Genomic DNA, 27,095 nt, shown 5'->3' with positions numbered 1-27,095 from the left:
TTGGGTGTCTTGAAAGGCGCCTCTAAATTAAATGTATTATTATTATTACATTTTCTTGATTTTGCTTGTAATTCCGATTCACGTACCCGCGGTCAGAGAGCGATGGAGAAAGCAGAGTAGCAACAGTCCATTTAGCATTTAGTTTCCAGGCAACTTCTTCTGATGAGGCAGGAGCTGACCACACAACCACGCTACTTTTAAGACTAAGCCGAACACAAAGTATCACAGATAAGAATAACAAATGACATTTTTTTTTATCAAACAATGGGTCAGACAACAAGGATGTGTGTGTGTGTGTGTGTGTCCAACTTGAAAAACAACAAAGTGAAGGAACAGGGATGAATATTGTATATATAAGTGTTGACAAGAGAGGAATACGGTGAGGAAAGGAGACAATTAAAAAAGCAATACAAGTAAAATGGACCACTGGTTATGAAACCCTGCAGCAAATGCAGATTCCACTGCCTAACATCTGCACGCTGCAAAGGAGTAGGCGATGGTAAAGCTGACCAGTGTTTGAGATGCCAGATATATCAGGCTGAGGTTTGTGGAACCAAAAACAAGTGGGAACCAGGACTAAGAACAACAAAGCAAACATACAGTAAGTGAACAAGAACAGCAAAGTAGAGCCAGGGGGTATCAATAAATAAAACAATGTTAGTCATGTGTGCAACAAGAACAACAAATGTGTAAAGAGGTGTGCGTGTATGTCTAACTTGTAAAACAAGAACAAAGTGAAGGAACAGGGAGGAATATTATAAGTTATTATTAAAAGAAAGAAAATACTCCACAAACATCAGGCTGAGGTTAAGGATAGTAAAGTGCATCAGGTCGAAAGGAAGGACAACAATCGCAGCAGTCGCCGCCGCCGCCACCACAACCAACAGCCGTCGCCAGCACAAGCCGCCACCACTAGCAGCAGAAGGCGACACCACCATCCTTCGCCACCACCAGCCAGCTCAAGCAGCCATCGCCTCAAGCAGCAGCGACCTGCAGCAGCAGTGTTATCCGGCACCAGCCAGCTCAAGCCACCAGCAGCAGCAGCCACCAGCAGCAGCATTCACCTTCAGCAGCATCCACCATCAGCCTCATACACATAACCGCTATGTGTGACACAATTAGGCCTAGGCATCTTTTATTCTACAAATTCATACTATAGCTGTGAGAATTGTTCAGAAAAACCCCCTCCATAGTCACCCTGGAGTCACAGGGCGACCGTCTCCTGCAAGAATCAGGGAAACCTATTATAGGACATTCTGTCCAGAAATTAGACATTTAGAAGAGTACGTGACACTTTGCTTTGATAGTTATATACCTCTGATTGGAGATTGATTGTCGGCAGCTCCTCCAAACTAATGTTTGTACCTTCAACTAAAAATTACAATTCATTTACAACAATTTCACAACAATTTGATTAGCAAGACAATTATTGATGTCCATTGCCAATACATGAATACATACTCATTACAAAGGCCTTTGATGTCGAGGCAGTGGGGTCAGAGGACACCCCCCCCCCCTTCCACTCCTACCATCATCGGCCGACCTTCGTTATAGGCGAGAGCCAGCTCCTCCGAAGTGGTGAAGGGCGGTGGAGCGGTCCTCCTCCCAGTCGTATTATTGGTTTTCTTTTTATTTGCTGCAGGTAATCAACATGTGACTAAAGGTTGGAGCCTAGGCCATTGCAAATCATAGGCTAGATTCACCTGAAATTATTCAAATGGATGCTTACAACTTACCACATTGAATATTATTTTAATATTTATTTTTGACTTGGCCCCATGTTCGTAGGAGCGTGCTGGCACCACACATGGGGGTAAAACGCACGATAATACATGATATTTTGTAGACAATATGCAGAATCATTTCACTTACGAAATAACACGGTCAGCTATTTTTTGCCATCACGCCACCCTAGCCATATTATGGGCAACCGTGTTCCCCTTGGCTGTGATTTGGACTTTGAATTCCTCGTACGAGTTCATAATAATTCACTGCTCGCCTTGGGTGATATACACCGCTCTCGCTCGATTCATTTTGTGGAAGGGTGAGTCAAATGACGCGATAAACGCCCCTTTTATGTGAACGAGCATTGAACCTAAAGCGGAAAACCTGGTTCAACTAATTGAATCTAAAGTGAGCGTCGTGGTAACATTTAACTCTGATTGCGAGTTGCGGCTCTGTCGAGCCAGGTTTTCCCAAGAAAGCCTGGGTATGTTCAGCGAGCTTCGTGGTATACCCCCCGGGGGTGATTCTCTAAACCACGCAGTCAGTGGCTTGTCCAAAGCGTGTGACGTCATCACTCAGCTGGAGTTCAGAACCTTGGAGAGCGACAGCAGAAGACGTCTCTATCACTCTGTCTGACCGACAGGAAGCCAATGTAACGATTTAAGAATTGGTGTAATATGTTGATTTTTTTTGGTCTTTGTTAGAACTCTAGCAGCAGCATTCTGGACAAGCTGAAGCTTGCACCAGCCAGCAAGCCAACGCTACACGCTGCTTTCATTTAACACCTTCAAGTCATGTTATGAGAGAGAGAGAGAGAGAGAGAGAGAGAGAGAGAGAGAGAGAGAGAGAGAGAGAGAGAGAGGCTAGGGATTGGCAAAACGATTATTTTCCGGGAATCAGTTCTTTCAGTTCCGTTCACTATCAGGATTCGTTCGTTAAGTAAGATTAGGTCATTTGACAGAGAATCTCACAGGTGTCTGCCGCCCCCCCCCCCCCCCCCCCCCCCCCGTTGCTTATGAGTATTGGGTGCGCCCAACAATCAAGGCTTTTTCACAGCCTGCCCTACCATAAGGGTACTTTTCTGCCCTCAGATTAGTATTCATGTTCAAACTTGAATGCACTTAAATTATTTAATGAATGTAGTAATTAAAACTTAAGGTAAGGAAATATTTGAAAGAAAACACACTAACGCACACACAGTAATATTTACATGATGAGAACTGGACTTTTATTTTGAAGTGTTAAAGTACTTTGTATGAATGAAGATGAATATGTAATGAAGATGTCTTGCACTAAAAATGTGATGTTCAGTTAACTAGATAGTGAGCTAATGTAAAGTGTGCGCCTACGTCATATTAGCCTATTGTTACTATGAGCGGACTCACTTTTGTTGCGTAGTCCTAGTTATTCTTTCTTTCTACCTTTTTCTGTTTATTAGCAACTTGTGCTGTTAGGGAAACTAAGTTTGGGGTTGTTTCTGTTACAGTTTCACTCGTGGAATTCGACAATATAAAAGAGGAAATAAAGGGAACAAGACGCTCTTATCCCGGCTCAAGTGTGCTATACCTGAGTTTGGCTTGCTGTTAAACTGCGATAACCCAGAGAGATACGATACCTCTCCGCACCGCGCGGTGGAAACGAGGGGGAATAAAACGGAAACTAAAAAAAGTTTTCAGTCACGGTGCGAATTTCTGTAGCATTGGCCTGTACAATCCAGTTCGACCATTTCCATGATAGGTAAAACCATACTTCATTAAAGCATGCAATTTTATTGTAGAACAAAAGAAAAAAGAAAACGTATAAAGTGCTTGCATGATATTGAAGCCTACGACGATCGTTAGCTAACTTGTGTGGTTGTGCCTTGTCATTTGTTGTGCCATGGCAACGCGATTGCTATCTGCTGTAGTACTCTCATTGGCTGAATCTTTGAGAACGTTGTCGATTCAATCAATATAATGTTGCTGGGAGACGGAGCTCGGTTAGTTTGTCTATTTTATTTACGTGACCATATTTATTTACATTTAAAAAAAAGTATCAAAGTATCAGTTCTCTTGTTTTGGGAATCAGTTCTTGTCGTTCATCTTCGGGATTCGGAAGTTGCGATCGAATCTTTCGCGACCGACCTATCCCTAGTAGAGGCCTACTCTAGGTTCAGAAGACCGTTATCATCCATCCTTATGCTCGAAGTATGTATATATATATATATATACGACAATTCAAAACATTTATACAACAAAAGTGTTATATCTCTATATTTATGTTATAAACACTGAAGTAAACCAGTCAACGGTGTGAATAGGAGTATGCCTCCGGCGTCCGACTTGCAGTAGCATGGGTTTAGTAGAGGGTCATTTGAGGGCATATTTATATACGTTTTTAAAATGTTAGGCATTTAAATTGAGATTTGGACCAGGATCAATCCACAACACTACTATGTAAACCACTACATAACCTTTCATCAAAAAAGCAACAAAAAACAAGGGCAAACTTTTTGGTGGCTATGATTTCATCATATAAGGTTCTTTATTTCCCTTTTATTTACACAAACACAGGACACGCACACACACAAACAGGGGTCACCATACCAACAACTCAGCTTCTCTCTCTCTCTCTCTCTCTCTCTCTCTCTCTCTCTCTCTCTCTCTCTCTCTCTCTCTCTCTCTCTCTCTCTCTCTCTCTCTATCAGAGTGTAACCTTCATGCATCATGGTAAACATAATAGTCTATAGTGACTGGGGGTGAGAGCAAGAAATACAGAGACAGAGAGAGGGAGAGATGAATCAAACCAGATAAATCATTGACATGACCTTTAAGGCTAGTAGCTAAGATAGTATTTAAGCCCTCTAAACCCTAAGCCCTTAGTGGACGTTATAACGCTTCAGACGACACACCATTTAACTAAAACGAGGGTTAGATGGTTAGCAAGGAGTGGATTTCCTTTGGGTGCCGCTCCTCCCAACGTTTTATTTTCTCCGCTTTGAGCTCGCAAGAAAGGCCAAGTCTGCTGGCGGTGTGATGCGCTGCACATGCTACTGATATTTGAGTTTGGTTTTCATTTTAATAAACGGTGACTCAACAATTCCAGGAATCCTTTGGGTGATTTGAATCGCTAGTTCCTGGTAGAGCTTGGCAGTTGGTGCCGCACCCTCAGGGAACCACAGAACGGCCCGTAGTTCACGGAAGGATCTGCATTCATAAATTCAGGACTTTTAATTGATAATTCAACATCTTTTGTACACCATTTATAGATCTGTTTGCATTATTTCTATTCGCTGACTCCCTCTCTAGGTGAAACACCTGCTGGTTCAGGCACCACCTCTGATTGGCTGATAGGGTGACCCGGTCCCCTGCTGATTAGGCTCTGATGCGACACACCTGTCCTCCTGTTATTGGAGCTGAACTGAAGGGGCGTTCACAGGGGAGCCGGCAGCCCTGCAGCCCCACAATGAAACAGGACTGTTGAGGGGCTCAGGGGACCCGCTTGGTTGGTTTGTTTCGGCTCCTCGTCCGCGAAGGATCCCCAATGTCCTCCCTGAGCAGCCCAGACCTGGGCCTTCACCTCACTGGACGCTCTGGGTACAAACGCCTGATAATGGTCAGGTTGTGAGGTATAGTTTGGCGAACATGATGTTCTATAATTGTAGGTTTGAGATGGTTTAGGAACCAGACAGACTAGCCGCACACAACGAGCCAATTTTTTTAATGCCATTGAGATTTTTTTTAGCACAAAGAATCGTTCTACAATTCTATGCTTCGATTTTCTTATCTCATCTCGTTCGGCACAGGTAGTTCTTCCTGCAAAGTGTTTCACATTCCTACTTACTTACTTTTTAAATGTAGTATGTATACCGGGAGTGATTCCCTAAAACCACGCGGTCAGGGGCTTGTCCAAAGCGTGTGACGTCACTCAGCCGGAGTTCAGCACCTTGGAGAGCGACAGCGGAAGACGTCTCCCATTCTGTCCGCTGCGGTTATCCCCGACACCCCAGCCAGAGTCAACACCATATACATGTTCCATTGATTTAACACATTCATGTTATTCATCTACCTGCCTACCTGCCTATAATCTTTCACTTATGTCCATTTTGTTTTTTTCTTGGCGCGTGTTCTTCTTGAAGCTCCGAAGTCGACCAGCGTCACCGCACACTTTGAAATAACATAACACGTCAAGAGAAGGTAGAAAGCTTCTCCTCCTCCCTCTCCCCTCGGTGCGGGAGGAGCGCCACGTGAAGCCGTGTGGTTTGCTTCGGTAGTGCCGGGGAACCCTGAGGTGAGAGACAGAGACACGGCAATCTGACCCATGAGCACAACACGCCAACCCCCTTTACCCTAAAGTCTACACAACCGCAGACATTCACCGCCTTCTACCGGCGAACAACCACGTGACTGCACGTTCTAAACGGCACCCGCTCAAAGAAGCCAACATGAGGTAATGAAGGACGTCATTAACTAATGAGTGGCAGCTGGCTGTAATTCGTACCTTAATAATGCGATATAATGCAAAAAATAAAAAGAGGACAATTTCTCACAGTATTGTGACATATTAATTGGACTATAAATATTCCCACTATTAATTGGAACATAAATAGTCTGATTAAATGTACTACAAAAGATTATTATTAGGCGCCCACAAATAACTGTCCGCCCCTCTGTGGTGATACCCGCTCCCGCCACTGGGTGTCGCTCATAACACAAATTTTGGGACTGCTGCTTGTATTCGCCAGAGCACAGGTAGGAGACTATAGCAGAGACAAGTCAAAAGGATATTTATTTACACACATGTATGCAAGACAATACTTAACCCAATCCTGGATGAGCTAAAAAGGAGAGCAGAGGTAGGAGAGAGGAGGAAGAGAAGAGAGAGGAAGGAGAGAGGAGAAACTAAGAGGAGACGATGGAGAGGAGAGGAGAGAGACAAAGTCATGGTACTCACAAACAAGGAGACACATGTTACCCATGTTGGGTTGTTATATGGTGGACATTAAAAATAATTCGACACCTTAGCTTTTTTTCCATTTTTATTGAAACCATAATGTTTTTACATTTGATTGCTTTGTCATTCATGATTCAGACTTATGAACTAACAGCAATGTTTAGATGATTATGATATACACATTAATCCTCAAACCATGCTCTACGTAACCAACAATTAACAATTGTATAGAAGTAAAACTTAAAAAAACTGGAGAAAACAGACAATGAAGAATATAATGTTATCTAATAATTTACAATGGGTTATATTTTATAATATTCAGGGTTCACTTCCTTCTGAATCTCTCGTTGTTAAATGCCAGCAGTACAACATGAATGCAGAGCTCTCAGATCTCACATAGTATAGAGTCTAATTCAAGAAACATCATCAGTTGTTTTGGTTGTTTGATTATTTTATTATCAAAAAAGATCCTAGTCTGTTTGATTGACACGTGAGAGGATCAGGGGGGAAGAGTTTGTACCTTCGTAATCATAGTTACATGGACAGAGGTATGGATAGAGAGGCTCACTAAAGGTGCAGCCAGTAGCAGAGTAGAGATTAACCCTGGCTTCCACATCATAGAAGGAGACCAGACCCTCATCATAGTCAACAAACACCCCCACCTTCTGGAGCTCAGCTCTCAGAGGGACATGGACAGGCGGGAAATCAGTAAATACCAAACCCTTCTTCCATCCATCCAAGAAAAGAGACCAGTAACCCGTCTCAGGGGTCATTAAGCTCTCGTCTTTTCTGTCGATGGACTCTTTGGCCACTCCTATATACCATGCAGTCTTGTCTTTACTCTGGACCTCAAAGTAAAATCTCCCTGAGGAGAAGCTCTGCCTCGTGAGAACATGTATATACTTTGTAAATCTCTTAGGGTTGCCTGGGACTTCCTTCCCTACACCTCCATCATGTACTTGTCTCCCATCTTTAGACAGGATGAGCCTGGGATGAGCTGTATCAGGATCCAGAGTCACATCTACTTCGTACTGCTGGACACTCTTCAGTTCACCATCAGGCAGCTTCTTCATCTCCATGCTCAGTGTCTCCTCCAGCTGGCCCAGGGATCTCCTCAAGGTCCCTACGAATGACGGAGGACGGACCTCCACAATCGTCCAGTCCCTGGTGGGTGGAGGATTCTTCGGGGATCTGAAGGTCTGGAGGAAGTGGAGGTGGTCTTCAGTGTGTGAGAGCTGCTTCACCTCTGAGCTTCTATAGGTCAGATCTTCTATTTCCTGCTCCAGCTCTTTGATGAGGTCTTCAGCTTGTTTCTCTGTGGATTTCAGTCTCTCTTTAACCATTTGGTTGAGATCCTCCTGGCACTTTTCAATGTGGCGCATCAGAGCAGTGAGGACCTGCACACTTCCTGCCATCTCTCTTTCTGCGTCTGCTTTGCTGCATTTAACTGTGTCTTTAATCTCCTTAATCTTTTGTTTTCTCTCATGGATCATCTGCTGAACTTCAGCCTCCATCTTCCCCAGCTGGGCCAGCTTCACTTCATATTCCTCCTTTAGAGGTACAACAGGATGGAACCTGTGGTCTGTCTCTGTGCAGATCTGACACACACAAACCTGGTCAATCATGCAATAGAGCTCCAGTAGTTGATTGTGTTTCTTGCACATTATTTCTTCCAGACGGTCCGTAGGCTCGACCAGCCAATGTTTCTTCAGGCCTGCGACTCTCTGATGTGGCTCCAGGTGGGTTTGGCAGTAAGAGATAAGACACACTAGGCAGGACTTCACGGCCTTCAGCTGGGTCCCAGTACAGACGTCACAGGGAACTTCTGCTGGTTCAACACAAGGCTGCTCTTTTACTTGTACGGATGTTCTACACTGAGCGGCCATCTCTGATAAGAGGGTATTGACCTGTAGATCAGGTCTAGTTTGGAACAGATGGTTGCAAATAGGACAATTGTACTTTTGTTTTTTATCCCAGAACGTTGTAATACAGGTTCTGCAGAAGTTGTGTCCACATTGTGTAGAAACTGGGTTTCTGAACACATCCAGACAGATGGAACATAAAAGGTTATCTTCAGCACAGGATGTTTTAGCAGAGGCCATTCCTAGACACAGAAGACAAGGTTTATGTATCAAGCATTTTCAATACGTTAAATTCTATAACGGGTAGCAAGGTGTTAACTTATCTCGAAGTTGTGCTGTTATTCTCACCTTGCTGTGGTTTCTGTCTTTCAGACTATTTGTTAAAAAAAATTGATTTATTTTCCTCCTGAAAGAGAGAACTGCTTCCACTTCGGGTAGCTTTGGTTCCTATGAATGTTAGATTTAGTTTCCTGATCAAGACATCCTCTACTCTCCTCCCCTAACACCTGACTCCTCCCCTAACACCTGACTCCTCCCCTAACACCTGCCTCCTCCCCTAACACCTTGCTCCGCCCCCACAGACACACATTTCACTGATTGGGTTTGGCCACATTAATTTACGTTGTAGGCTACTCCAAATGCATTGAAGTGGTCGTCAAGACAAAACACAGACCAAGAGCTGTTTTAACCAGAGACATTGTGGTGATTTAATGGTGATATGCCCCTGTAACTGGGATTAAGAGTTATACAAAAACAATTGACTTGAATTTACTTTCCCCGAGGCTGGTATTTTCTACAGTCCTCATAAAAACCTCCCTCTTCATGTATGTCCATTGTCCAGGTTATATGTGCTATTATTGTTTGTGATTTAATATTGAGTTAACGCTGGTAGTTAAATAAGGCTCATCTCTAACCTCATAAAACAGCTGCATCATGTGGCTCAGGGTAGGGCAGAAGAACCAGACCAACAAGTTCACTAGGTAGCACGTAACATTAAGGTACACATATTCGGCAATAACTAGGTGCTTATTTATATGCCTAGTAGTAACATACTGACCCTTTATTAGTAATTATTAGACACATATTAATACTGTATTCTGTATAACCTTATTTTACCCTTAATAATCCATTAATTAAGATTTCACCCAATATAACCTCCTAATTATTGTTTAATTACTGTAAATAAAGCCGTTATTGGATATGAGTAACAATGCTAATAACCAAGGCATCATTGGGGCCTTGTAAAGGGGCAATAGCACAAGATCAGGTATTCCGTCTTTATTACTCTGAATTAGTATAGTCTATTCTTATGGAATACAAGCCAAACCTACAAGTGGTAATATTACCCATATTAACTATTAATTAAGTCTTATTAAATCCAAATATGTTCCCTATTCTGAAGTGGGGTCTTGTTCATGTGCAACTCGCAAATACTTTGACCCTTATTAACAAACATGTTCACTATTCTAAAGCTGCAATCTCTTCGCATTTAGTTACGTCATTACAGCATACAACTAGTAGTTAGAATCCAGGTTAATTTGTTTTGAATTGCAAACAGTAAAGGCATACAGAAAAGACATAAAATGGCATTCAGGTTACTACACTGAACCAAAACAACGTATGAAGACAAAACCAGGTCCCCAGGTCAATTATTTAATTTCAAGCATTACATAACTATAGGCTTGTGTATCAATGCCAGTAACAGCACAGAGGTGCTTACAATGCAATAAATCAGCAAACAAAAAAAGATAGAAAAATAAGACCGAAATTTGTTTCAGACCGGATATTTTTTTCGTATGTCATGGAAAAGCATTCCCAGTGGTCCACTCAATAACATCTAAGTGATCTTTCAGGATACATTGTGTACGGTTTCCTCATAGTCTCCATATAGTTGATTTGCACATTCCCCAAAGTCGCTCAGGGTTTTGTGTGTGCACCTGTAATTGGATCAACAAAACATTCTCTACGGTTAACAGTTAGATGAGTCATGAGTGTAACCTTCATCATGAAGACGGCGGTATGATGTACATCTATCTGAAATGTTGGAGCTTCCTTGACAAATGTGCATATTTATGATGGGGAGGTGATGACTGGCTGAGCGGAGAGACACTATCTTCCTGTCCTTCTTGATGCCCAACATTCCAAACACCCGGAACTCCAGAGACTTGCCCGTCCTCTGTACTGAAATCCCCCTAACCAGTCATCATTATTGTTATGTCATGAATGTGTAATGAAGTACTGAAACAACAACACCAATGACGACCTTAATACAAAAGAGAATGTTGCTGTAATCATAGTATAAAAGATCAGGGAATGAATCAAGGCTCAACATTTCAAGTGTTTCCTCAAGAATGTATCTTAAGGAAGAGCAGCACAGGAGTAATATCATGTCATTTCTTAAAATGAGCCTTACTCTCCCCCATCATAATGATAACAAGATCTAATGAAATAATAATATGATAGGCTACACTACAGATTGACACCATATCGTTACAACATATTTAAGGCATCTAGTGGCATGTTTACATCTGGATTCAGTATTCCAAAAGGCCTTGTTCATTAACCACCTGTTAAACCTCATGGCGTCTTTGGGGCACTCTCTAAACTGTATTCGGCTTAAGCACTCATGCTGAGACACCATGATGTATTCCAGGCTAAACAATGCACACCAACATGACGACCAGTCCGGTTTCACATTTCCTGTTAGAAGCGAGAATACGTGGGTGGTTTTAGTTTAGTGAGAGGGTGAGTTCGGGCTGCACTTGCCATTTTGACCTGATGTAATATATAACTTTTACAATGATTGCCGTAGCCGTCAAGATCTGTGCTTGCGGTGCAAATGTGCTAGCCGCTATGTAAACAGCACTCGGTGGGCCACTAGTTGCCTCGCCTTAATTAGGTGAGTGCTGCATGCAGCGCTCAACTGTTGTTCTACATACGTTTTATTCTTTCTTTCTTGATTATTCTCTGCAAACTTTGGGACCTATCTCCTAGCTTGGAATCGCGCTCTTCATTTCAGATTGTTTTTAATATTTTACACTTTTTAAGATATTCTACTTTAAAATATTATCTTTTTTTTAACATTGGACTCAATGGGAGGCCTCTGGGACGGCAACTGTTTAATTTTCAACCGTTTCCCTTCATTCAACCATTAAACAAATCTACACACTTGAATCTTCAATAATATCCAAACGGTATTTCGATATAATTTAAACTTTTTAGTTTTAATTTCATACCGGCTTCATTTTCAGTTGGTCTTACTTACGTTGACGAAAGAGCTTGAGGACGTTCAGCAGTGTTTCCAGATTGGGCGTTTTTTCCCGCTGGATTGGGCTGCTTTTGGAGGAGGTTCAGGCAGTGTTGCCAGATTGGGCTGTTTTTCCCCGCTCGATTGCGCTACTTTTAATCACACACCGGCTCGCTATTCTCTTAAAGGCACCCAGTGCAACTTTCGAGGCTTAAAAATAAACATTCAATTTCTAGTCTTTTTTACACGTAGTAAGTTTCAATAACTCCATACCATTACATACCGACATTTAAGCAGCAAAGATGAGACGTCGTTGTGTGGTGAGAACTGATACAAAATCGATAACAACAACAATGCCGCCATTTTCTTTATTTTTTGTAACCTACAATAAATAAAGCAGGCTTCCAGTCAATGGAAAAATGGCTTCTCCCCACCGGCGATTGTTGTTGTTTACGATTTTCTATCAGTTCTCACCACACAACAACGTCTCATCTTTGCTCCTTGAATGTCGATATGTAATGGTATGGAGTTATTGAAACTTACTACGTGTAAAAAAGACTAGAAATTGAATGTTTATTTTTCATTGAATGTTTACATAAAGTTGCACTGGGTGCCTTTAAAGGCACACACACCCACAACCACACACGCACACGCACACGCACACACACACACACACACACACACACACACACACACACACACACACACACACACACACACACGCACACACACACACACTCTAACACACAATAACATAATTCACCACACCACTGCTATCTATCCTTGTTCATTCACTTGACAGGGAGGGAGGAAAAAACACAGAAAAAAACAATTAAAATAATTGACCTTGGGACCTGGTTTTGTCTTTGTACTTGGTTTTGGTTCAGTGCAGTAACCTGAATGCCATTTTGAGTCTTTTCTGTATGGCTTGACTGTTTGCTATTCAAAATGAATAAACCTGCATTAATGATATCTTGGCTGTCTTCTAACTACTATGACTTAACTAACTGTGAAGAGGTTGCAACTTTAGGAAAGGGAACATATTTTGATTTAATAAGACTTAATTAATAGTTAATACAGGTCATATTAACACTTGGAGTTTTGCGTTCTATTCCATAAGAATAGACTACACTAATTCAGAGTTATAAAGAGGCAATGACTTTTCTTGTGCTATTGCCCCTTTGCAAGGCCCAAATGATGCCTTGGTTATTAGCATTGTTATTCATACCCAATAACTGCTTCATTGACAGTAATTAAACAATAATTAGGAGGTTATATCGGGTGAAATCTTAATTAATGGAGTAGGAAGGGTAAAGTTAATGGAAAATATGTGTACCTTAATATAAAGTGTTACCCTTCACTATTCAGAGACAACACAGTCAATGTCAGTGCAGGGACAGCAAAACAAACCTAAAATCTGCCATGGCCTATTAATGGCACGTTATAACTGGTGGTGCTTCATGGGTCGATTTTACATGCCAGGGACGAACAGTGTGAACATCTGAAGTGACAGACAAGCATCGTTGTTCAGTTTTAGTTGTTGTTTAGGGTTATCAAGGTGAGATTGAGCAAAATGATGTCACATTAATACATTGTAGTCTTACATCATTTCAGTCCATGGATTTCCTTCTATTCCTTCAAGCCAACTGAATGGGTGGAGTGTGCTTTCCCTCCTGGCTCCGTAGCCAAGCAAGTGACTAATCACTGAACACTCACCTTATGCTACGGTCCAGCTGAATCAAGCTACAGAGTTATTACAGAACTGGACAATTAAAGACCTTTCTACCTGTGTTGTCTGGACAGCCATATGAAACTCATAACAACAATAACTGGACCTGCTCTTTGTTATTTCACTGCAGCCATTAGTTTGGTTCAAAATGATGAGAAATGCTTTTATTTTTTTCTAAACCAATAAGCTTGCAGGAAAAAAAAAAGGAGAGAATAAGAATCCTATTTTAGACAATAGGGTTGCAGTAATAAAGTAACTTGCAGTCAAGTTGTGAAGGAAAACCAAACATTCTGTTGGAGCTGGTCCCAACCCACTACCAGAATAAAGAAAATGCATTCTGGCTGACGTCTGGTAGACAGTAGCCCTCCATTGAGGGGCGGGGCTTGAATGCAGATCAGGTTTTCACCGTCTCTGGGATGGTGCCAGAACATTTGATTGACGTTGCCTGATAACCCGAAACTGCCAGTATCAGTTAAAGCGTGCAGTAGCATGGGTTTAGTAGAGGGTCATTTGAGGGCATATTTACATACGTTATTAAAAATGTTAGGCATTTAAATTGAGATTTGGACCAGGATCAATCCACAACACTACTATGTAAACCACTACATCACCTTTCATCAAAAAAGCAACAAAAAACAAGGACAAACTTTTTGTGTTTGGTGGCTATGATTTCATCATATAAGGTTCTTTATTTCCCTTTTATTCACACAAACACAGGACACGCACACACACAAACAGGGGTCACCATACCAACAACTCAGCTTCTCTCTCTCTCTCTCTCTCTCAATTCAATTCAATTAAAAATAGCTTTATTGGCATGAGGAATATAAATTTGCCAAAGCTGGTGAACAATAAAATAAACAGCGTATTAAAATAAAATGGTGTGTTAAAATGTGCGATATTATAAAAATCCCAGAAATCCCAGTATCTCGTATAAACAGATAAGTTAAAGATTCTCTCTCTCTCTCTCTCTCTCTCTCTCTCTCTCTCTCTCTCTCTCTCTCTCTCTCTCTCTCTCTCATCTCTCTCTCCTCTCTCTCTCTCTCTCTCTCTCTCTCTCTCTCTCTCTCTCTCTCTCTCTCTCTCTCTCTCTCTCTCTCTCTCTCTGCGTCATGGTAAACGTAATAGTCTTTAGTGACTAGGGGAGAGAGCAAGAAATACAGAGACAGAGAGAGGGAGAGATGAATCAAACCAGATAAATAATTGACATGACCTTTAAGGCTGGAAGCGAAGCTAGCATTTAAGCCCTCTAGATGGTTAGCAAGGAGTGGGTTTCCTTTGGGTGCCGCTCCTCCCAAATTCTCCCTGACGTTTTATTTTCTTCGCTTTGAGTTTGCAAGAAAGGCCAAGTCTGCTGGCAGTGTGCTGCGCTGCACATGCTACTTATATTTTAGTTTGTTTTTCATTTTAATTAACGGTGACCAGGGCTGGACTGGCCATCGGGCGTACCGGGCAATGCCCGGTGGGCTGGCAGGCCTTTTTGGGCCGACGAGGTTTACTTGAGGTTAATTTTTAATTTTATTTAATTTTATTTTTTTTTTTTAATGGACCCGGCCCAGCCCAGCCATGTCACACAGCCGAGGGCCGAGGTCAATAAAACATTGGCCCAGGCCATAACTCATTATGATTGGTTCTGGGCTGGCCCTGGCCCTATCACACACACAGCAGAGGGCCGAGGTTTTTTAAATTTTAATCTTAACACAGAGAATATATGTAAGAAAGGCCAACAGCGACTCTCCTGCCTCCGTAAATTGGCAAAATTCAATGTGGATAAAACCATTATGAGAATATTTTATAAATCTTACATTGAATCTGTTTTATCTTTTTCTATGATATGCTGGTACGGAAATCTGAACGTAAAGGATAAAGCCTCACTCGCCAAAATAGTGAAGGCCGGTGGCAAAATCATAGGTGCCAAGCAAAGTAGTCTAGCAGACCTGTACAATAGATTTGTCCACAAAAAGGCAGAATCTATTTTATCAGCTAATGGTCATCCTCTTCATCCTGAGTTTCAGTTGTTACCTTCTAAGTCACGTTTCAGATTCCCTGCAGTTAAAACCAATAGATATAGACTCTCATTTGTCCCCAGTGCCATTTCTCTACTGAACTCAGATTTTGGAGCCCGGGGCCGACATGGTGTTTTTGGTGCAGTGTGAGGTATGATTACCTGCTGTATGAAAGGCATTTTATTTGACACATAGTAGTTATTATTATTATTCTGATTTACATGGGTATGTCATGCAGGGATGCTTATCAGCATGCCTGTATACACTCTGCACTATCTATATACTATCTGCATGTATGTTTGGTCTGTCATGTTGTACTTTCTGTCCTATGTTGTCTATTGATGTCTTGCTGCAAACAAAATCGCCCTTAGGGGACAATAAAAAGCTTTACTTACTTACTTTACTTAGGTCCCGCCCCTTGGGCCCGGCTGTCAATCAGTTTGACTGATTCAATCAGTCATGTCACTAACTGACAGAAAAATGGAGAAGAAACGTAAAGGAGGCGCGGAGAATCTCTCTCTCTCTCTCTCTCTCTCTCTCTCTCTCTCTCTCTCTCTCTCTCTCTCTCTCTCTCTCTCTCTCTCTCTCTCTCTCTCTCTCTCTCTCTCTCTCTCTCTCTCTCTCTCTCTCTCTCTCTCTCTCTCTCTCTCTCTCTCTCTCTCTCATACTTTAGGGTGCCACTTTTACTTACTGTGTTATAATTTGTTGTGTTTTAGTTAGTGTAGGCCTTAATAAAATAATACATATATTTTGTATTCTTCCTGTTGTTCTGTGTTCTTGCATTTTTTGCTGATTGTGAGACGGTTCAAACTGTACATATTATAAGCATTAGTAATTTCAGAGGGGATTTGACCTAGCTGCAAAGGTCTCGGCAAGTATAGTGAAAGGGCGTATACATTTTTTAACATGGTTACTCTCTTCCATGTAGGCTACTGCGCTTTATTTTAATTGTTGAAACAGCACAATATGCGGATATATCCTCTGGTATGTTATGTGCCTCCGCATGTCGTATAAATAATCACAGGGCCATTTTTTGGTCCCAGTCCAGCCCTGACGGTGACTCAACAATTCCAGGAATCCTTTGGGTTATTTGAATCGCTAGTTCCTGGTAGAGCTTGGCAGTTGGTGCCGCACCTTCAGAAAACCACAGAACGGCCCGTAGTTCACGGAAGGATCTGAATTCATAAATTCAGGACTTTTAATCGATAACTCAACATCTTTTGTACGCCATTTATTAATCCGTTTGCATTATTTCTATTCACTGACTCCCTCTCTAGGTGAAACACCTGCTGGTTCAGGCACCACCTCTGACTGGCTGATAGGGTGACCCGTTCACCTGCTGGTTCAGACATCCCCCCTGATTGGCTGATAGGGTGACCCGGTCCCCTGCTGGTTCAGGCATCACCTCTGATTGGCTGATAGGGTGACCCGGTCCCCTGCTGATTAGGCGCTGATGCGACACACCTGTCCTCCTCTTATTGGAGCTGAACTGAAGGGGCGTTCACAGGGGAGCCGGCAGCCCTGCAGCCCCACAATAAACCAGGACTGTTGATAGGCTCAGGGGACCCGGTTGGTTGGTTTGTTTGGATCCCCAATGTCCTATAGATAGAAAGAGTCTATACTCATAGAATCTAGAGTTACAATACTTAACTATCGTTTCAGCCATTTACTGTACAATTCAGAATTGAATGAGAGGAGGGCTGAGGAGGGCTGTCAATCAAATATCGCGCTTCAGAAACGGCCAATCATAGGAAAGCCCGCCCTGCCTTGGTTCCCTCCCCCATAGTGCCAAAACGAAATTCGCGCGCGAGAGCAGAACATCATTCGCGAGAGACTGTTACGCGCAAGAGACTGTTTTGCGCATGCAGAGGTAATTTGCGCGCGCGAGAGGCTGTTTTGCGCGCGCGCAGAGATAATTTGCTCGCTCGCAATTAATATCTACGCATGTGATATGATATAATACGCCCGAATGCATGTTTTATCACATGAGTGCTTTATGGCACTAATGTGTCGCCATAGATTGGCTGTTATGTTACACATGTCACTCAGTTGCCACGCTGTTGAACGCTGATTGGCTGTCATTACGCAAAATTCGTGTCAAAGTTGAAATATTTCAACTCGAGCGAATTTGTCGCGCCACAAATCCTCGTGAACGCGCTCGCCTGTGCCCGGCGAAAGTGTGGCGCGACAAATCAAAACTTGTCGCCGGTTTTCTCTCGCGAAAAATTCGCCCGATACGGGTCTATACGTTTACTTTGCATGGGATCCTGTCGCCCCGTCGCATTTGGTGTGAACGCACAGTGAACGCACTGGAGAAGTTTCAAGACAGACAGCCAAAATTGACATTTTTATTCAGAAAATAGCCGGTCCTTTTGCTTCCTGTAAAAAGCATGTTTGTGACATTGGATAACGATATGGATACATCATCTAGCCTGCATGTGGAGGGCCACATAAGGTAAGAAATTGGTTTACGTAAACTTTGCTGCTGGTTCTGTTTGCTCGTGATGACCTGGCCAAAGGTTACCCACGGTCCCAAGCGATTGTGATCTGATTCTGGTTGGTGCTCCAGCTAGTATGCATTGTAAATATAGATTGCAGCTAGTAGCAGCTACTCACGGTGCGATTGCTATGCCAATGTGGTTATAGTTTTTTTGTCTGATTGAGATATGTGACGACTTGGAGCCTGGTAGGCCTATCCTGACATAAATATGTTCTCGCATAACCAGTGTGATTATCCTAAACTGTAGGGGATTTTATTTGCGGGCAATTTGCTTATGAGTGAAGTCTACATCGGTCCTTCGCAAGTGTTTACTGGTGGTCAGGATTTGGTAGATGCAATTTTCCTCTGGGTGCTTTTTTTCTTTTTTTAATGCAGCATAACATATGCTACCAGCAGCCCTTGCTCGTCTTCAAAAGGCTGATGCTCAGTACCTCGTTTCATTTCGTACCCCCTTTACAGTCTGGCATTTTTTGTATGGCAAACTTTGTTGATGTCAAGATAAGTTAAATTGCCAACACTGTTCTTTGTCCTGTGTGTATTAGTATTACATATCCCGAGCCAATACCCTGGTGTTTCCAACGCCGTTTTGCAAAACAAGCCAAAATTCAAACTATGGTTTTCAACTTTTATTGTTCAAATAGGATTTTCAACAGCTGACAATACACTGTAGAGCATATTGTAATGCAGCGTTGAATGGAGGAATAGCTTACATAAGGCTACCCAGCACTTTTCAAACCACACTCAAGCTTATGGTTATTGTCCCCACCACTTCTAAAAACAAACTGACGCCCTTGTCTACAAGGCTTGATTTCAGTCAACAGGAGCAACATCTATGACAATGTCCAAACCCCCCCCCCCGCATGTATCCTGCACATCAATACATGAAGATCACCTGAGCCATTCAAATCCATGCAAGCCTGCCGACAATCTAAAAATTGTAATGCTGAAATGTCCACTTTTGAGTACATTATCATGACGCACATTTTTTAAATTGTTATTTTTTTGTGCATTATTATCTCACTTATTTTTGAAACGATAACTTCCAATGCATGCTGAAAACATATTGTTATGATTGTTTGGGATTTTTATGAGGGTTTTCTAGGTATTATTGGTCCGCCCAGTTGCACTTGCCCCCATCATCTCAAAGTGCTTCGAGAGGCTGTTCCTGGCTTCACCTCAAAGCCTGCCTGCCACCCACACTGGACCCTTCCCAATTCGCCTACCGCCAGCACAGGAGCACAGAGGACGCCGTCTCCACGGCGCTCCACTCCGCCCTCTCCCACCTTGACAACAGCAACACCCATGTGAGAATGCTGTTTATTGACTTCAGCTCAGCGTTCAACGCCATCATCCCCTTCCAAACTGATCACCAAGCTTACTGAGCTGGGCATCAACACCTCCCTCTGCACCTGGATACAGGACTTCCTAACCAACAGACCACAGTCTGTCAGGTTGCATGAACACACTTCCTCAACCCTCACCCTGAACACTGGCGTTCCACAGGGCTGTGTGCTGAGCCCCCTCCTCTACTCCCTCTAAACCTACGACTGCACAACTATACATGGTTCCAATACGATTGTCAAGTTTGCAGACGACACTACGGTGATTGGTCTCATCAGCAACAACGATGAGACGACCTATAGGGAGGAGGTCCAACAACTAACTGCATGGTGCGCCAACAACAACCTGGCTCTCAACACTAGGAAGACGAAAGAGCTCATCGTGGACTTCAGGAAGTCTAGAGGTGGCACACACACCCCCATCCGTATCAACGGGACGGAGGTTGAGCGTGTCACCAGCTATAGGTTCCTAGGTGTCCACATCTCAGAGGACCTCTCTTGGACCCTCAACACCTTTATGCTGATCAAGAAGGCTCTCCAGCGTCTCTTCTTCTTGAGGAAATTAAAAAAGGCCCATCTCTCTCCTCAGATCCTGGTGAACTTCTACCGCAGCATCATTGAGAGCATCCTTACCAACTGTGTCACAGTATGGTATGGCAACTGCTCTGTCTCTGACCGGAAAGCCCTGCAGAGGGTGGTGAAAACTGCGCAATGCATCATCGGTTCCTCACTCCCCTCCATCGAGGCTGTCCAGAGCAAGCGATGCCTGCGAAAGGCGCGCGGCATCTGCAAGGACTGTTCTCACCCCAACCACAGACTGTTCACCCTCCTCCCCTTTGGGAGGTGCTACAGGTCTCTCCGGACCCGGACTAGCAGGTTTAGGGGAAGCTTTTTCCCTGCGGCTGTCACCCTCCTAAACTCTACCCCCCCCCTCCCCCTCAGTGTCTGCCCCCCCCCCCCGCCATTCATTGCACTAATCCATGCTAGTTGACTGAACAATTATCCCTCTACTTGAATTTACATATCCCCTGTATCAACACCCATAGTACTCTATTTTATTATACTATATTTATGTTTATTTATATTTATATCCATGCTAGTTGACTGAACAATTATCCCTCTACTTGAATTTATTTATATTACTATATTTATATTTATTTATATTTATATTTACTGCACTTATTGTACCTCTATGCTGCTCTGATACTGTAATTCATGTACAAACTGCACTTTACTGCTCCTTTGCACTTCCGGTTGGTCACAAAACCTCATTTCGTTGTACTCTGCACAATGACAATAAAGTGAATCCAATCCAATCCAATTATGAATGTGGAAACATTGTGGTATTATGTTTAGAAAGGTTTTATGATTTTTTTATGAACAATCTGCGGGAGTCAAAATGTTACACCACATTTGGTAATCTTTTTCATCAACAGGTTGAAATTCCCTGTGAGATGCAGGTTGCAAGCCCTGCTTTAGATTAGTGGTGTAGGTAGCCAAGTGTGGTGCTATTCTGATATAATGGCCTGACACATGATCTTATAGACTAATTAATAGATAAAGGGGACATGGGATAGATTAAGTAATAGAGATTGCATTACTGTTTTTTTTTATTGGGGCTTGGGCAAGCCCCAAAGGGGGGATTTATGGAAGAAATTAACCCTACATTTTATGATAAACTATGATTATTATTAGGCCTATAAAACATATAGATACTTTAATGGTGGAAGGTAGCTGATCACCTCTCCCCTTTAAGTTAGGTTTGACATGGCGCCAGGGAGCAAGTTTACTCTGTTCCTATATTGGGTGTTTTTTCAAGGGTAAAGCTCACATGTGCACCATCGTTCTGTATGCATAATTGTTGATGTATGTTCAAGGGTAAAGCTGTGACCTGGAAAAATATGCTATGTAAGTCAACGTTTGTGGATAATGAATGTTCAAGGGTAAAGCTGTGACCTGGAAAAATATGCAATGCAAATCAACATTTTATGTAAGTCTGTCCTCATATTATGTAAGGATTGGGTATATAAGGAGCAGGACGAGAATCATTCTGGAGTGTCTTTGCAAACCTCACTCGGCTTTGTTGTTGCTTGCTTACGGGTAGCAATAAAGTCTCTGTCAATACTTGCTCCGGACTCTCCGATTCCTCTTGTTTTTAGTTAATTGAAGTGAAGATAATTCGGTCATAGATTCCACGACAACCTCACTATGAGCCTACACATAGTTCCCCTAAAGAGAGCCTGCTGTAGCCTACCTCACTATGAGCCTACACATAGTCCCCCTAAAGAGAGCCTGCTGTAGTCTACCTCACTATGAGCCTACACATAGTCCCCCTAAAGAGAGCCTGCTGTAGCCTACCTCACTATGAGCCTACACATAGTCCCCCTAAAGAGAGCCTGCTGTAGCCTACCTCACTATGAGCCTACACATAGTCCCCCTAAAGAGAGCCTGCTGTAGCCTACCTCACTATGAGCCTACACATAGTCCTCCTAAAGAGAGCCTGCTGTAGCCTACCTCACTGTGAGCCTACACATAGTCCCCCTAAAGAGAGCCTGCTGTAGCCTACCTCACTATGAGCCTACACATAGTCCCCCTAAAGAGAGCCTGCTGTAGCCTACCTCACTATGAGCCTACACATAGTCCTCCTAAAGAGAGCCTGCTGTAGCCTACCTCACTATGAGCCTACACATAGTCCCCCTAAAGAGAGCCCGCTGTAGCCTACCTCACTATGAGCCTACACATAGTCCCCCTAAAGAGAGCCCGCTGTAGCCTACCTCACTATGAGCCTACACATAGTCCCCCTAAAGAGAGCCTGCTGTAGCCTACCTCACTATGAGCCTACACATAGTCCTCCTAAAGAGAGCCCGCTGTAGCCTACCTCACTATGAGCCTACACATAGTCCCCCTAAAGAGAGCCCGCTGTAGCCTACCTCACTATGAGCCTACACATAGTCCCCCTAAAGAGAGCCCGCTGTAGCCTACCTCACTATGAGCCTACACATAGTCCCCCTAAAGAGAGCCCGCTGTAGCCTACCTCACTATGAGCCTACACATAGTCCTCCTAAAGAGAGCCTGCTGTAGCCTACCTCACTGTGAGCCTACACATAGTCCCCCTAAAGAGAGCCTGCTGTAGCCTACCTCACTATGAGCCTACACATAGTCCCCCTAAAGAGAGCCTGCTGTAGCCTACCTCACTATGAGCCTACACATAGTCCTCCTAAAGAGAGCCCGCTGTAGCCTACCTCACTGTGAGCCTACACATAGTCCTCCTAAAGAGAGCCCGCTGTAGCCTACCTCACTGTGAGCCTACACATAGTCCCCCTAAAGAGAGCCTGCTGTAGCCTACCTCACTATGAGCCTACACATAGTCCCCCTAAAGAGAGCCTGCTGTAGCCTACCTCACTGTGAGCCTACACATAGTCCCCCTAAAGAGAGCCCGCTGTAGCCTACCTCACTGTGAGCCTACACATAGTCCCCCTAAAGAGAGCCTGCTGTAGCCTACCTCACTATGAGCCAACACTTAGTTCCCCTAAAGAGAGCCTGCTGTAGCCTACCTCACTATGAGCCTACACGCTCCCAATCCGCACCACGGCACGCTGAGGAAACCCCATCATACCGCATTTCACCCGATCCTAACGGCCCTAATAGTTTGGAGGTCGTATGAGAGGGTCATGACCTTCGAGGTGAATTGCCGCGACCGCCTCAACAAATAGGTCACTGGTGACGACGGTCTGTGTTCTTGAGGTCAGCCAATCGCACTGACAACCTCTCACCAGCAGGTGGTGCACATTTTCAAGGGTTTCAAAACAGACCCTGTGTCAAATCATTTAGTTTAGAAGTACCACGGTCCTTCCCAATGTTCAGCTGTCAATTATTTTTGTTTATGACACGGCTCTTCTCAATTCATAAAAGTATGAATAGAAGAATAAGTCCCGCCTCCGAGGCTCCGGTTCCATCGGTCAAATGTCTATGGGAAATAACAACAGATTTTTTAGTGATCGTACATACCGTCCACGAGCCGGGCATATCAAACTGTTTATTGCCCTGCCTCCCTGTGATTATCCCTTACCAATTACACGGCTCTTCTCAATGCCGTGGAATGCTCACGTCCACCATATTTGACCGCTGTCAAGGAAAGTCGATTTTTTGCCTCTGATTCACATCATCTGTATCACTCCGCATTCCGGTAACTTATCAACCCCAGCGTATTCGGTTGCTAAGCGACATCGACGACTTTGGCGAACAATTTCTCTGGTAATCAACGACAGGGGCAATTCTAGGGTCAGAGCTTTAGGGGTGCTGAGCACCCAATGAGCCCCACTGCCACCACCCACCCTTTTTTCTCCTCTCCCAAAGTAGAGTGTATTACCTGCATACATGGGAGAGCCAAATGGGGATTCTGGGGAAGTACTATCAAAGCTTTTCCTCTCTTTCTTTTTTGATATCTTTAATTTCTAAGTATTTTCAAGACATGGGTCAATAATCTTGATTTTTTGAATTTTTTGGGTTTACCTTCTTTTTTTTTTGCTCTTGATGTGAAGCTTGTTTTATTATTAATTATTGATAACTTATATCGGTTTATGAAAGTTCAGATAGGTGTGCAACCAAGTAGATTAGAGATGGCCATTTGAAAATAATTCACAGAAGATGACTTGCATTTTGTTGTCCAAGTACCTTGTACCTAGTACTTTGTTCAACGACAATAACAAGGTCAAATCGAATCTAATTTAATCTAATTGAATGACTGTTGATACAAAAGGAGGTACATGGAGTTAACGGTCAGTAAAACCAGCTGAGTGAAGCAGGTTTTGTGTTTGTTACAGGGGGCTGTCTGTGTGAACTGTCACAATAAAGCTGGTGTTCTGGGAAGGGCTAAAAAATATCAAAAATATCAGGATTTTGGAGTTAGTTGAACCAATGTTAAAATGATAGTTATTTTTTGACACATATTTTCTTTTTGTGTGGAAAAAATGGTGGGTGGTGGCAGTGGGGCTCATTAGGAGCTCAGCACCCCTAAAGCTCTTACCGTAGAATCGCCCCTGCTTTGGTCATTCTTGCTTTGCTTGAATTCTGGAATTATTTTGGGGGGGAGTACATGAGTTTTGGTCAGAATTCCCGATGTAGGCCAGATTGGATGGAATGTGTGTTGTGAATTGAGAACAGCCAGCTCATGATGTGATAGAGTTTAGCTGTGCAACAACTATTATTTTCTTTTTCAATCTTGACAAATTTTGTAGTGCTGTGTGTAGTCACACGTTTGCCCCTTCTGAACTTAAATATGCAGTTAATATCCTTTCCTACCTCCTCTTGTTTATGTTGGTAGCCATGTCATGTCACATTGTCAACATTGGATACATGGAGCAGAACATAGTGGGTCATATGTCCGATGCTTTTTGGAAACAATTTCTTCATAAAACGTGCCAGACAGATTTTACATTTTATTCCTTAGTAATGAGCTCCATGGGTATGCCATCTTTCAGAATCGTTCATTACCGGCACTAAAGAGAGAAACAAGAGGGCATCCTCATTGTACCCAGCACTTCTGAAAATGCACTTCCGAATGCGTCTCTGTCCCCAGCACATTTCAAACCCAACTGACGCCCATTTGCTTTGCGACTTTATCATTTAAACGTTACAATTTACACTCATAATTTTAAATGTATATTGTTTATACCTTATTTTTTGATGCCCAGCTTGTTCAGTTTGTCTTTACTTTATGTAATAATATAATCTATATAACTGACTTTCTATTTGGGTGGGGTTGATATTATAATATCTAAGTATGACTGACTATGTCTGTTTGGTTGGTGGGGTATTATGTAGAAGTCTATGTTACCCTAGGAGTCTATGCATAACTTTGATTTATTCATATCAATGCATACAAAAATTATCATATGCAATTATACTGAGCATATCAAATATATGTATACAGCGTCCATTGTTTTTTATCTTTATTTGAATCTTTAATTTATTTTATTATATTTTATACTTCTTTTATTTATCACTAAATCGACCCTTGAGCTGCTGGAACAAATGAACATCCCCCTTTTGGGATTAATACAGTTTATCGTGTGCGTGTGTTTGTGTGTGTGTGTGTGTGTGTGTGTGTGTGTGTGTGTGTGTGTGTGTGTGTGTGTGTGTGTGTGTGTGTGTGTGTGTGTGTGTGTGTGTGTGTGTGTGTGTGTGTGTGTGTGTGTGCGTGTGTGTGCGTGTGTGTGTGTGTGTGTGTGTGGGAGAGAGTGAGAGTCTGTGTGTGTGTGTGTGCTACAGGTAAACCAGTTATCCTCCTTAGTAAGTTAATGATTGATGGTCTTACTAGCTCTTCCTCAGGTCCAGGTCGTTTCCTGGTTAACAACAGATTTTTCAGCCAAACCCGGCCTCCCTGTACACTAGACAGGTACAGCGGATAACCGAGTCTATTTTAAATCACCGTTTGCACCCTTTGCACAAAGAGTTTCAGCTACTCCCTTCTGGAAAAAGGTTTTTAGTTCCAAGGTTTAAAACCAAGCGTTTTAAAAACAGCTTTGTTCCAGATGCAATCACGCTGAAGAACAAGCTGTAGAAACTGCTATATTTGCACAACATTAATTTTGTATGTGTTATTTATTTATTTGTTGATTTTTTAGATCAATTTATTATATTTTAATTATGTTGGTCAGTTTTAAGTGTCCAAATTTGGATTAGCACTGGAGCACTTTAAATGTTTTATCCACTGTATGTAACTGTCCCATTTTTGTTTGTGTGTATGTGTTGTCCTAACTGTGTGACGGAAGCCCACTTTTAAACTTCAACACAAGTTTACCTACGGGTACGAATCAAGTAACCTGAACCTGGTTTGATCTGAGCAGTGTGGATACGCTCCTAAAGATCTCTTTCCAATATTTGTTTGGTTTGTTGTCTTGTCTGTTTCCTAACTCTGAAAAGTTGTTTTGTTCTCCTTCACAGTAAAAGTGTTCCCTTAGCTTTTCTTACAATTAGGGTTAGGGTTAGGTATTGTCTGTATTTTGATACGTTGGGAGTCACATGATTTCACCGCAGACGACACAATTAATTACTTTATAGACTAGAAGTCACTTTAGTTCCACTGTTTTAACCTCCAACATCGTGACTGCCACCTGGTGGTTCATAGCTTGATAGGGACTTCATCAAACCTTTACTCCATTTTTTCTTATCACTTGACAAGGTTCTGCGTGTGTGTTCTGGTGAAGCCCTGCCCTGGCCTCATCATAACGGCTTTACACGTAGTGAGCTGTGTTCAAAGTCTCCTTCCTCATTCGATCTGTCCTCACTGAGGAGCCCAGGAGCTCAGTCTTTACTCAGAACCGTGTTCACGTTCTGTCTCGGTTCTGAACACTTACTTTGTGCTTTGTGATCACCTGAATCTCTTCTTCAACGGATCCTCCTTTCCTTCCTTTTGTGCTTTTATATTTTCATACAACACGGGGCAACACACGTTTTCATCATGGAGAAGCTAAGGTACAGCTCGCTAATGTCATGTCTTCTTTAGATTATTGGTCGTATATTCTCACTGTATTGATATGTTCTAGAATAATCTGTTTCCAGTCCGAGTTCAGGTTTTTTTCTGTAAAAGAGACATTGATCTCAGAGAGAGAACCTGTCTGAATAAAGGAATATGGGTCAGAACATCAATCACTAGTTCCACCGTGTTGAGGGTGTTTCATATGGAACCTCTGGTCCAGGAACCTTTATTGTGGAGGAGGTTCAGTCTGTACTGTAGTGAGTTCAGTTTAGTT

General features: G+C 42.7%; 2 protein-coding genes across 2 annotated transcripts in view; both read right to left on the bottom strand.

Moving 5' to 3' along the window:
* LOC132455191 (NACHT, LRR and PYD domains-containing protein 3-like) overlaps positions 1-27,095 on the bottom strand; it is a 381,632-nt gene that overhangs the window by 272,353 nt on the left and 82,184 nt on the right. The window lies entirely within an intron of this gene.
* On the bottom strand, positions 6,764-9,078 carry LOC132455218 (E3 ubiquitin-protein ligase TRIM39-like). The gene is made up of 2 exons (XM_060049043.1): positions 8,868-9,078; positions 6,764-8,761 (listed from the first exon to the last, which is right to left on the bottom strand). Exon 2 carries the CDS (start codon positions 8,757-8,759, stop codon positions 7,128-7,130), a length of 1,632 nt encoding a protein of 543 aa, XP_059905026.1. The 5' UTR covers positions 8,760-8,761; positions 8,868-9,078; the 3' UTR covers positions 6,764-7,127.

This window comes from Gadus macrocephalus, chromosome 4, assembly GCF_031168955.1.
Source record: "Gadus macrocephalus chromosome 4, ASM3116895v1".
In the NCBI taxonomy this organism is placed as follows: Eukaryota; Metazoa; Chordata; class Actinopteri; order Gadiformes; family Gadidae; genus Gadus; species Gadus macrocephalus.
Note: the sequence above shows the minus strand (reverse complement) of the source record. Positions and strands in the feature narration are given on the sequence as shown.

Coding starts and splice junctions, on each gene's coding strand:
- LOC132455218 (XM_060049043.1), bottom strand. CDS start 8,759: ATGGCCTCTGCTAAAACATCCTGTGCTGAAGATAACCTTTTATGTTCC.